A 12,181-nucleotide genomic window follows, 5' to 3' on the forward strand; every position below is an offset into this window, starting at 1 on the left:
GTTTGACTAGCTTCTCGGTTCCAAGATGGAGTTGCCCCCTTCTCTAAACCAATCCGGAAGCCTCACTAAGCCATTCAATCGGTAGTAGCGACGGGCGGTGTGTACAAAGGGCAGGGACGTAATCAACGCAAGCTGATGACTTGCGCTTACTAGGAATTCCTCGTTGAAGAGCAATAATTACAATGCTCTATCCCCAGCACGACGGAGTTTCACAAGATTTCCCAGACCTCTCGGCCAAGGTTTATACTCGCTGGCTCCGTCAGTGTAGCGCGCGTGCGGCCCAGAACGTCTAAGGGCATCACAGACCTGTTATTGCCTCAAACTTCCATCGACTTGAAATCGATAGTCCCTCTAAGAAGTGTCTATACCAGCAAATGCTAGCAGCACTATTTAGTAGGTTAAGGTCTCGTTCGTTATCGCAATTAAGCAGACAAATCACTCCACCAACTAAGAACGGCCATGCACCACCACCCACAAAATCAAGAAAGAGCTCTCAATCTGTCAATCCTTATTGTGTCTGGACCTGGTGAGTTTCCCCGTGTTGAGTCAAATTAAGCCGCAGGCTCCACTCCTGGTGGTGCCCTTCCGTCAATTCCTTTAAGTTTCAGCCTTGCGACCATACTCCCCCCAGAACCCAAAGACTTTGATTTCTCGTAAGGTGCCGATTGCGTCAATAAAAGAACGACAACCGATCCCTAGTCGGCATAGTTTATGGTTAAGACTACGACGGTATCTGATCATCTTCGATCCCCTAACTTTCGTTCTTGATTAATGAAAACGTCCTTGGTAAATGCTTTCGCAGTAGTTAGTCTTCAGTAAATCCAAGAATTTCACCTCTGACTACTGAATACTGATACCCCCGACCGTCCCTATTAATCATTACGATGGTCCTAGAAACCAACAAAATAGAACCATAACGTCCTATTCTATTATTCCATGCTAATATATTCGAGCAAAGGCCTGCTTTGAACACTCTAATTTTTTCAAAGTAAAAGTCCTGGTTCGCTACAAGAGCTAGCCAGAAGGAAAGGCTCGGTTGGGTCCAGTACGCATCAAAAAGATGGACCGGCCAACCAAGCCCAAGGTTCAACTACGAGCTTTTTAACTGCAACAACTTTAATATACGCTTTTGGAGCTGGAATTACCGCGGCTGCTGGCACCAGACTTGCCCTCCAATTGTTCCTCGTTAAGGTATTTACATTGTACTCATTCCAATTACAAGACCCGAAAGGGCCCTGTATCGTTATTTATTGTCACTACCTCCCCGTGTCGGGATTGGGTAATTTGCGCGCCTGCTGCCTTCCTTGGATGTGGTAGCCGTTTCTCAGGCTCCCTCTCCGGAATCGAACCCTAATTCCCCGTTACCCGTTGAAACCATGGTAGGCCACTATCCTACCATCGAAAGTTGATAGGGCAGAAATTTGAATGAACCATCGCCAGCACAAGGCCATGCGATTCGAAAAGTTATTATGAATCATCAAAGAGCCCAAAAGGGCATTGATTTTTTATCTAATAAATACATCCCTTCCAAACAGTCGGGATTTTAAGCATGTATTAGCTCTAGAATTACCACGGTTATCCAAGTAGTAAGGTACTATCAAATAAACGATAACTGATTTAATGAGCCATTCGCAGTTTCACTGTATAATTGCTTATACTTAGACATGCATGGCTTAATCTTTGAGACAAGCATATGACTACTGGCAGGATCAACCAGATAACTACATAAAATGACACTCAAGTCCTCAAAGAGGCCCAAGAGCACCAAACTGAAGTTATTCAAGATTGCAGAAGGCTTTTCAAATAACTCTCTTTTACAAAAGCATTTAAAATCCTTCGGTGATTTCATTCAACACAAGTGTTTGACCACTCGTCCGAACTAGTCACATCCATATAGCCCTCTTTAAATTCTCCTGGTGTGATGTCCGCTAAACACTGCATACAGAACATAGAATTCGAATACAGGTTTAACATAACCAACCATGGAGGGAGTTACGCTTGAGAAATCACAGAATTGCTTCCGGCTATTTAACAAGGCAGACCCCCGAGTGGTTTTAGTTGAACACTTGCTATCAGCTAGTAATCCACTAAATCCGTCAGTGCTCATACACGGAATGGTTAGATATCCGGTATAAGACTGTTCAGGCTTGTCTCGTGAGAGACTCGCCCATGTTACTGTAGTGTAAAAGAGCAGTGTGTGACTTTACATCACTCACAGACTCTCCCCACTCAATAACTTGGCCTTAAACAAAGAAGTAGCAAACACAGCTTTCGCTGTCTTGCTTTAAATCTTTGTCTTTGCTTTCGCATATATATCCTTTTCCCATTTTTACGTCCTGCAAAACCGCGAGCTTTACAAATGCTAGTTTTTTGAGAAAAGAAACGTATCTTTTCCAGCGCGTGCAAGAAGCGGTAACAATGTCTGTGCTCCCCAGGCAAAAGTGCGAAACACACATCCTTGACACTTTGAAGCCCCAAGCGCGAATCCAGGAAAATCTAAAAGGATCTGGGAAGATCTACAAAGATCTGAGAGAGAACCCTAAGAGAGAACCCCAAAGAGTCCGAGAATCTTCTCTCTTTACACTTGCAATCCTTTCCTGCACCACAAATAAACAACAACAACAAAAATGTACCAAGTAAACACTTGAACACGTGACAAAAATCAACTCTGCTGCAAACACCATCCACACAACACAACACAACATGTATCTCCCATTGCAAACGTATCCTGTGTACTGCATCAACCACTCACTGTGAGTTTCCAGCATTTTTTCTTAATTCTCCTATAATCAACTTTTGCAACACTTTGATTTCTCATACCTTTCACATGTTTTCAGCCAGTATCTTCACTTCACTTTGCAGACCGTTCATGCCAATATCATACCAACCATTATAACGTTCTCTTCCACGGCACATTTCAGAAATCAAAGCCATTGGCTGCCATCTCACACACTCTCCAAAACACACTCTTCCAAAACACCTTTACCCAACCATCGACGTCTTGTGTTTTGCTCCTCTCATCCAAAGTCGCCATCACGTGTGCATCTCGTCAGTGTTACCCTGAGTGAAAAAGAAGATATTTCGGTTGCGGCCATATCTAGCAGAAAGCACCGTTTCCCGTCCGATCAACAGTAGTTAAGCTGCTAAGAGCGAGACCGAGTAGTGTAGTGGGAGACCATACGCGAAACTCTCGTGCTGCAATCTTTTTTTTTTTTATTTTGATCTTCTGATTACTTGGTAGCGGTATGCTAGAAGAGAGAGAGAGAGAGGGAGGGAGGAAATGTATATCTATTTATATATCAAGAGTTGTAGGATAGCAACCTAGCAAAAGTGCTGCAAAAAAACTTTGACCCCTCTTTTTTTTTGTAAGTACACCCAAAGGGAAGTCAAATGTTCTCCACTTACTCCTCTATATAAAAATTTCCTTCCCCTCCAAAGCATTTTCTAGTTTGTAAATATACAACTCGCGCCAAATAGAGAACTTACCCGGCACCCACTCTTTGCACAAAAGAAAAATATCCACTACATTATAAGTAATATATACAAGCATAACTCCCGCCAAATAGCAAATTTACCCGGCACCCACTCTTTGCACAAAAGAAAATTATCCACTACATTGTAAGTAATATATACAAGCATAACTCCAGCCAAATAACAGATTTACCCGGCACCCACTCTTTACCAAAAAAAATCAACAACTTTCCAAAGCTTACCCGGCACCCACTCTTTGCCAAAAAAAAACTAAGAACCTTCCAAACCTTACCCGGCTTGTCCAGCTCTTAGGAAATTCGTCTACAAACACACAAGCCCAAGCTCGTGTACTCCTAGACAAATCAGACAACTGAAGCTTAATCTCAGCAGATCGTAACAACAAGGCTACTCTACTGCTTACAATACTCCGTTGTACATCTAAGTCGTATGCAAAGGATTTATCCCCGCGCATGTTGACATTGCTATTCGCCGGCAAGCACACAAAGCCTTTCCGCTAAGTGCACCGCTGCCAGCCTGCTATGGTCCAGCGACTATTAAAAGTCTTATTCGTATCCATCTAAAATGTGCAGGGCAAAAATCATCGCTTTCTAGCATGGATTCTGACTTAGAGGCGTTCAGCCATAATCCAGCAGATGGTAGCTTCGCGGCGTTGCCTGATCAGACAGCCGCAAAAACCAATTATCTGAATGAACGGTTCCTCTCGTACTAAGTTCAATTACTATAAGCGTTGTTGCCACTATGGTCGTGTGTTATTGTAAAAAGGTATAGGGCATAGCCCAAAAAGAAAAGAAGAGTGAAGTAGTCGTGCACTATTGTTAAAAAGCGTGTATATAGAACATCTTACTTGTTTATTCTCATCGCTCTCCACAAGTGTAAACATTTTGGGCCAACTCGAAACCAATTTTTCTGAAAATCATGTGAAGTGCAAATAAATTTTGTTCATCAACTTTGTTCATCACCACCAACCATATCATACATGCATTCCAATGTGGATTGAAAAGGGCCAAATTACAAGCTTCAATAGAAAAATTTTCTTCCTCGCTCCGCTCGGAAGTTTGGTCCACACTTTCGCCGATCTGCTGCGCAGCTCACGTCGTTCCCCTCCGTGATCCTGCTTGCAGAACTGGCCCTTGCTTTAACGCAAGGTCCATCACTTCGGCCTGTAGAAGAGAGGGGAAAGGGGAGGGGGGAGGAGAGGAAGAGGGGGAAAAAAAAGAGAGAAGGAAAGAGGACATTTAAAACTCCATCAGTGCATACGTTTACCACCCCGAAGGGATTCGAGGAGGACCGAGCGAAGCGAAGGTCCGACGAGAATTCTTTTCCGGACTTTTTTTGGCTATATATTTTTCCTACACTTTATATATGGTGAAGTTGATTGAACTTGTCGAAGTGGCAATTTTTACCACTTTATACAAAGGTTTCTTCAATTTTATTCTTTTTTTGCACCCGAAACAGTCGGAAGTTCGATTCCGAACTGCGGCTTTGACTGTAATTTTGCGTAAGTAAAATAGTTGTTCTTGCTGATGTATTTTTTTTCTGTTGTAATGTTTGTAGTAAGTATCGGTTGTAAAAAAAAAATGAAAACCATTTATTTATAAACCAGCACAGTGTTTACGGCCGATTAGTGGAAAACTTAAGGATTGTAAGGGGAAACAAGCTTGTGAAAACAAGTAAATAAAGCTGAATTGAATTAACAAGTGTCATAATTTTCTCACTCCCCGCATTAAGTTGTAAGTATGTAACAAATTGTTAGTAATATTATTTAAATGTTTTACGTCAAAGCCTCATCTTTGGAAGATTCTGCTAGGACAAAAGGTTGAGACTACGTGAGAATAGGTGGATGTAGATACAGATGTGGATGTGGATGAGAAAGCAAAGTCAATTAATTTACGATGATGCCAATGCTGCTAATGCTGCTGCTGCCGCCAAATGCTGCTGTGGCTGCTGTGGCAGTTGTGTATGGTTGGAAATCCCTTTTCATATTGCAGTGCTTTTCCCCACATCTTGTATGTGGCACCTGTGCAGCCCTAATTAGTGGTTGTTGCAATCTGCTTGTTGTTTTTTGTTTTTTGTTTTTTTTTGTTGGTAATAATTTATAATTTGCTATTATGCGTTTGGTGCGGTGTACCTGAAATTTCATGTGTAGTGTTTCCGCACGGTCGTTGACATCAACATAGTTGCATATCCTACGATATATTAGAACCGGGCTAAAATTCTGCGCTTTGATCGTTCGATGCATTAAGCATACCTCTTGCTTTGTCTTTCTCTTTCTACAAATTTATTAATAAAGTTATGAGGTGGTGGAATAGAGCTGATTACATGTAAGATGGCGAGGAGAAGAGATGCTGGACCAACATGGTGGGTGTATTTCCAACGAAAACACAGTGGTATTATGCAGCTTGATATGGCGTATGAATCAAATGCCGGTATACGCTTAAATTTTCAAATTCATATATTACTTCATAATTATACGCATACCCACAAACTTGCAAAAGTCTGTTCGGGACTTCGGAAACTAAAACTTAATATCCCATCTGTTCCGCACGGACTTGTATATGACTAGCCAAATGACAAAAGTTATTGACTCTTTTGATACTGGGGGAATGATGAATGACCCATTGAAAAAAACAAAAAAAATCTAGAAGAAAGATAGAAGGAGAAAGATTATGAAGGCAAAAAAATAAAATTTTTTCAGAAATACCAAATAAAAAAAAAATTGTAAATGAACACTAGCTACAAACCAGCTACAAACCAAAGTCGATAACTGTGCAGAATTCCAGTAAATGCACCCTCTCTTTAACCTTTACTACGTTTAAGCTTTTTTCTCTCTCTGTCTCTTTCCCTCTTTTTTATTAATTAGAATGTGCTTTAGATACGCACAGACTTGTACACGCACCCCTTTCCTTTGCGCTCATAACTCTATACATAAGAGCTGTGCGAATCGTGGATGTGAAGGATTGGACAACACCAAAAGAGAGAGAGAGAGAAGAGAAAAAAAAAGTCGTATGATTTGAAGCAGATTGAGTAAAAAAAGAAAAGGATTGTGCGCTGGGTTGGAACTGAGACTTCAAGGTGAATCCTTCCTTTTCTTTCTCCGTTCCCTTACATAACTACACGATGACTAAGGCGAAATGAAAAATTACAAATATAGCAACAGTAACTACAACTGTAGCTGGGTGATTTGCAGTTGGTATTCAAAATTTTCTTGACTGATAGTATGCTTATCTCTATCGAGAAAACCAAACACAAGGAGGGGTAGCACTATTGCGGATCTAGTATCGAACAGCTAAAGGCGTTTATCAGAAATCAAAAAAGGAGCAAAAAAAAATTGAGGTGGTAGGGGGGAGGAGGAGGAGGAGATAGTGATGGGAAGCGTGAGTAAAATAATAAAAAAAATATAATTTGAATACCCACGGAAAAACTCCTCAGCATAAAGTGCAAACCTACATTTCAAATTAGAGTGATAACGGGATAAGCCGAGGTACACACATACAAAATCTAAAAAAAAAAACATTTACCCAATAAAAGAAAAGTAGGGAAAAAGACAATCGTAGCTCATGTAAACTGGGAGAAAACGTACCCCAGAACTCGCTGTTCCTTACATTTGCATTGCAGACATGTTTGATAGTCCACTTTCTCTGCCTCTCCCACTCTTGAAGCAAAATAAAGGCAGCCAGACACGACGCGAGGGTTGACTTGTCAATGTAAAGGTTTGCTGATCTGTGTGTCTGTCTGTGTGTCTGTCTGTGTCTGTATGTGTGTGCATAGAGATATACAGATATTAGAGCGTCGTTCTTATATCTGTTTATGTATGAGAAAAGCTGAAAAGTGAGACGATAACGGGTTTGTTGTAAACGATGCAAAATTGCTAATGTTTGTGGTTAGTGGTCGAGGCAACCCCTACTGTATTTGCCACAGTAGTACATCATCTACCAATTCTTATACAGACGGGTGCTCGCTAGAAGTAGCCCCCCCACCGGAGTTGTCACAGTATACACTCTTCTCTTTTTTCTTTTCTCAATCTTCCTCTGCTTCTCCCTCTTAATCTCCCATTACTTTTCTGTTTCCTTTCCACTTTATTTCACTTTCCAAAACCCTCGTCAATGACCATACTCACCGGTGTTAAGGATCATTTTTCATAACGCTTTTGTCGACGACTAGTTTGTTTCTCTTTCTTTTTTTTTTTTGCTTTGAAAAAAATAAAAAATTCAAAAATAATTGTATAGTATTAAGTGTTACAATATCTGTACAGAACTAAATAAATCACATTAATGCACTAAATCTAAAGTTTCTAATATAACCAAAGTATCTAATCTTTTTTTTTGTTTTGTTTTCTTGTTTTCTGGTTTTCTTGTTTTCTTGTTTTCTTGTTTTTGGCTTTTCTCGCCTCTCCTTTCTTCTTCACAATCATTTCTCTTCTTTTGCTGCACCACGGGCCTGCTGCTGGGGAGAAACTTGTGTAGACGACTGCGATTGGATGTTGGCAACTTGTGGAGACTGTTGTGCAGTACCTGTACCTGCAACACCAGCTGCATTTGCACCACCCGAAACACCTCCAACCTGTGCGTGTGGTTGCTGCTGTTGAAGGTGATGCAGTTGCTGCTGAGGTTGTTGCAGATACGCGTAGTTATAGCCACCCTGTTGTGGGTAATTGCTATAGTTTTGGTATGGGTAATACTGTCCAGCACCCGAGGCGGCTGAGTTGGTACCGGCTGCAGTGTTGGCATAGTATCCTTGTTGGTAGTTGTAGTTTTGTTGTTGTTGTTGTTGAGGATAGGCGTGGTCGGCTGCTCCTGTAGTGTTGTTGCCGGTGGTGGTGGTGGTAGCAGTGGTGGCTCCAACACCTACACTTCCTGGTTGTTGTGCACCACTGCTGTACTGTGCGTACGCTTGTGGATATTGTTGGCTATAGTTTTGGTAGTATGCAGCAGTACCCTGTTGTTGCGGGTTCGATGCATTGATTTTGCTTGTAGAGGGACTGGTTGCACTTGTTACTGCAGAAACATTCCCGCCACCACTAACAATAGACTTTGAGTCGCTTGGTGCGGTACCTGGAGCACTAATTGAACCCGCATTTGGGTTTCCAGAAGAAGAAGAAGAAGTAGCAACAGCAGAGGAAGCATTAGCACCACCAGCATTGCCAGCAGATGCGCCGGTGTTTGGAGTCACTCCAGTTTGAATCACTCTCTTGATGTCTCTGACAAATAAGGGGTACAACAAGTCAACGATGTTTTCCCGCTGTGCCATGGTCAATGCTCTTTCAAAGGGGATCCAGACACCTTTCAAGTGCATTGATCCAATCTTTACCACGTGTCTCACCTTCTCCAGCTTCAAAATACCGTCTCTTCTACCTCTGGTCATTTGTGCAACATTCAACAATTTGGTACCATTGATCATATTGTTATCAGCCCTGCGCACGACTGAGACGTTGTTGGCATCGACTTGGTAACAAAGGGTCTTTTCGTCTTCCCACATTGTGGTGGTGACTCTTGGTCTGATCCCTGGTGGTTGGAACTGGCCCACGGTAGAGGTACTTGTTGGGTTCAAAGTGTCTTGCAATGGCGTGGCTTGTGCTGCTGATGCAAGATGAGACTGTGACACTGGTGGTTGGTGGTGGAGTTGTTGTTGTTGTTGTTGCAATGAAGATGCAGAAGTTGGTGGTTGTGGTGCTGCTGGTGCACTAGTATAGTTTCTGCCAGCATTGTACAGTGGTTGGGGCTGTGACAATTGGCCAGGAACGTGTTGTTGTTGTTGTTGCTGTTGGTAATAAGCAGATTGTGAAGGTGGGTATTGGTATTGTGGTCTGTATGATGAGTAATCTGTTGTAGAAGCTGCTGCTCCTGATGTTGTTGTTGCTGCTCCTGGTTGTTGCTGTTGTTGGTTGTACATGTAGTATGAGCCATATGGCTGTTGTTGTTGTTGTTGTTGTTGTTGACCTTGAGGAACACCGGGGGTAGCAGTTGTGCCAGTGGGCTGTCCTGCTGCAGTGTTGTAATTTCCATTCATTTGATTAATATGTGGGATTGAGTATGTGGACATTACTGTTTGGGGGGAAATGTATATACGTAAGTATTAATTTGTTTGTTTTTATGTTTGTATGTTCTCTAATTAGAGTGTACTGTTATGCAAAAGCCGTGATACAGTCTAAATGGAAAATAGGAAAACAGGTGGTGGTGGTGGTGGTTCTCAAGTGGGTTTTATGTAGTCTTTTCTACTTTTTTGTTTTTGTATTCTTATGCAAAGTCTCGATCCGAAACTGCTGAAATCTAAACTTTTACTCTTTTGAAATAAACTGGGGAGTAATAACAATTATTAAGTGATTATTATACTTTTGTTTGTTGAAAAAAGCTTATTTTGGGTGGTATTATATATAAAATTTCAATGACGCTGTCAAATGAAATATTGCTCTTTTTTCTTTTATCGACCTATGATGAACTTACTCGCAAAGACCTTTTTTTCCTTGTTTTATTCTCTTTTGTTTATAATTATCTTCAAGTGCAATGGCTTTAGCAAAAAAAACACCTAAATGGTTGCAAAGTCAAGACTTCGAAATGGGAATCCAAAAAAAAAAAAGAAATAGGGTCAGTGTATTTATGTAACAATATGCAAGGGACCTCGAGTGTTATAGTGCGACTCAAGAGGACTCTGAATAAGTTGAAAATAAATAATAATAATAATAATTATAATACTTGACAAACGGTGAACAAGCGATGCAGAATGTCAATGAGTAAAGTGATGCAAGTGGTGAGTGATATAATCCTTTTGCTTTTTATTATTATTACTCTAATTCTATATTTTTTCGCAACCGGGACTGTTGTTTAAAAGTGCTGGTGTGGTCTTAGCTTAGTGATTAGCTTAGTGATTAGTTGTATATGTGTGTTTGTAATTTCTTATTTTCTTGACGTAAGGGAAAAAAAATAATATAAATAATACAAGTAGAACGCAAATTAAACTCGAGGTTGTATTTTATGCTTTGTTGCTCTTGAAATGTGTGGTTCTGACCTCACTTGTCCTTGTCCTTCTTTATATTTTTTCTTTGCAGGATGTAAAACTTTGTTTCCAATTTATTAATTTCCACAAGAACAAAAGAACAGAATAAGTAAGAAACAAGTAAATCTTATCTGTAATACTCTTTTGTGAGGGGGTGTATATGTTTGGTGGATGGATGGATGGATGGATGTGGGGTGGTGGTAGTAGTACTTATAGATTAGTGTCTAAAGCTCAATCTGGGTATTGGTAGCAACGTAATTAATCGAATAAGAGATACGGTCAATTAAGAGATTTGTTTTGTTTTTTGTCCTGATGGTGGTGAAATCTGGCGAAATCACGGTTTATATATCAAGAGGATGATTTCCAACACCTTGTTCTTCAAGGCAAAATAAAGAAATAAATTAAGATAAAATATAAAAAAAAAATAGAACAGGGACTATTTGAGCTCATACTTTTGATGTTTACACTTTGATTAAAAATGCTTTTGTTGTGTTCATTTGCATAAGCGTCTATCTTAGGTTGAATCTCTTAAAAAAAAGAAAAAAAAGTTTGTGTGTGTACATGCTGACATAGCCCATACTGCGTTTTGTGTATATACAGAGAGTGAAAATCAGCAAAAAGTGCTACTTGTACTTTTGCTTGCACCCAAAATTATTAAAGCAAAAAAGCAAAAGAGAGAGAAAGAACAATTGGCGCCAATTTCATGAATGTTATGTGTGCTCTGTTCTGTCTGTTTCTACTTTTTTTTAGATTGCTCTGCCTCCTTTGTTGGTACAAAAGTAAAGCTTTGTTAATGCAGTTTGCTTGTTTGTTGGTTTGCTTATTTGTTTTAATATTTGGTTTATGCTGGTGGTGATGCAAAATGCAAAATGCTAAATGTTGATGCTGATGCTCCCTAAACCTTTTTTTTTTCTCCCTTTTTTCAATGCTAATAAAAAAATTGCTAACAAAAGATTGTGTTTTTGTGTTCTCTCTCTTTTGGCTTTCTTACTTTTGTTGCCTTGCTCAAATTTAAATTAATTTTTTATTTTTTTATTTAATAATTTTTTATTTATTATTTAAATTAAAATTTGGGTGGAAAACAAATTTTGAGTTTATTGATCTTACTTGCGCTATTTTTTTTTTATTTTTGGTTTGGTTTGGTTTATGGTATTCCGTATTCGTAGAGTTTATGATTGGTATTGGTATTGACCAACAGACTTTCTGCTCTTCTTCTTCTCACTTTCCTTTGCTCCTAAGCTAAAACTTGACAGAAAAAGAAAATTAAAATAATTCATGACGTAGTTGCTAATATATTCCATAAGTCATCAAGTCATCAAGATATTTTGTAATGACTTGGTGAATTGGTGACTTTCTGGATACTCTGTGTGTGTGTGTATACCCGTTTTTGTGTTACTAAGGAGCGGAAAGTTCCGTACCATTTCTCTACTACAAAAGAAGAAGAGGAGAAAAGTATAATAATTGTTACTACCAACAGCAACACTAACAGTAGAACTACTAGTAGGACTAATAGCAATACTAATACCATTGCCTCTATAATTCATGATTGTCTAAACACCAAACTAGCAACATTAACTAGAATCAGCAGAAATCAGAACAAACAGTTGTTTAGCCCAAATTGAATTTTTTTTTTTCTGAACAAACTTTCAAAGATAAAAGAAGAAGCAAAAGAAGAAAAAAAGCCATATAGTTCAATATA

At 39.7% G+C, this 12,181-nt stretch overlaps 1 protein-coding gene across 1 annotated transcript, besides 2 other annotated features; it reads right to left on the reverse strand. All coding sequences in view use genetic code 12, as the record gives it.

The window, feature by feature from the left end:
* Positions 1 to 1,597: 1,597 nt before the first annotated feature.
* Positions 1,598 to 1,811: a sequence feature (Protein overlapping with rRNA (PVL30_002489, WLF78747.1) was converted to a misc_feature.).
* A 352-nt stretch (positions 1,812 to 2,163) lies between these two features.
* Positions 2,164 to 2,171: a sequence feature (Protein overlapping with rRNA (PVL30_002489, WLF78747.1) was converted to a misc_feature.).
* Positions 2,172 to 7,899: 5,728 nt separating this feature from the next.
* Positions 7,900 to 9,498, reverse strand: PVL30_002490 (uncharacterized protein; the record flags this gene model as incomplete). The annotated part of the gene is made up of 1 exon (XM_001523494.2): positions 7,900 to 9,498. The coding sequence occupies one exon, from the start codon at positions 9,496 to 9,498 to the stop codon at positions 7,900 to 7,902; it is 1,599 nt and encodes a 532-aa protein (XP_001523544.2).
* Between the last annotated feature and the right edge of the window lie 2,683 nt (positions 9,499 to 12,181).

The sequence above is a fragment of the Lodderomyces elongisporus genome, chromosome 3 (genome assembly GCF_030384665.1).
Source record: "Lodderomyces elongisporus chromosome 3, complete sequence".
Taxonomy (NCBI): domain Eukaryota; kingdom Fungi; phylum Ascomycota; class Pichiomycetes; order Serinales; family Debaryomycetaceae; genus Lodderomyces; species Lodderomyces elongisporus.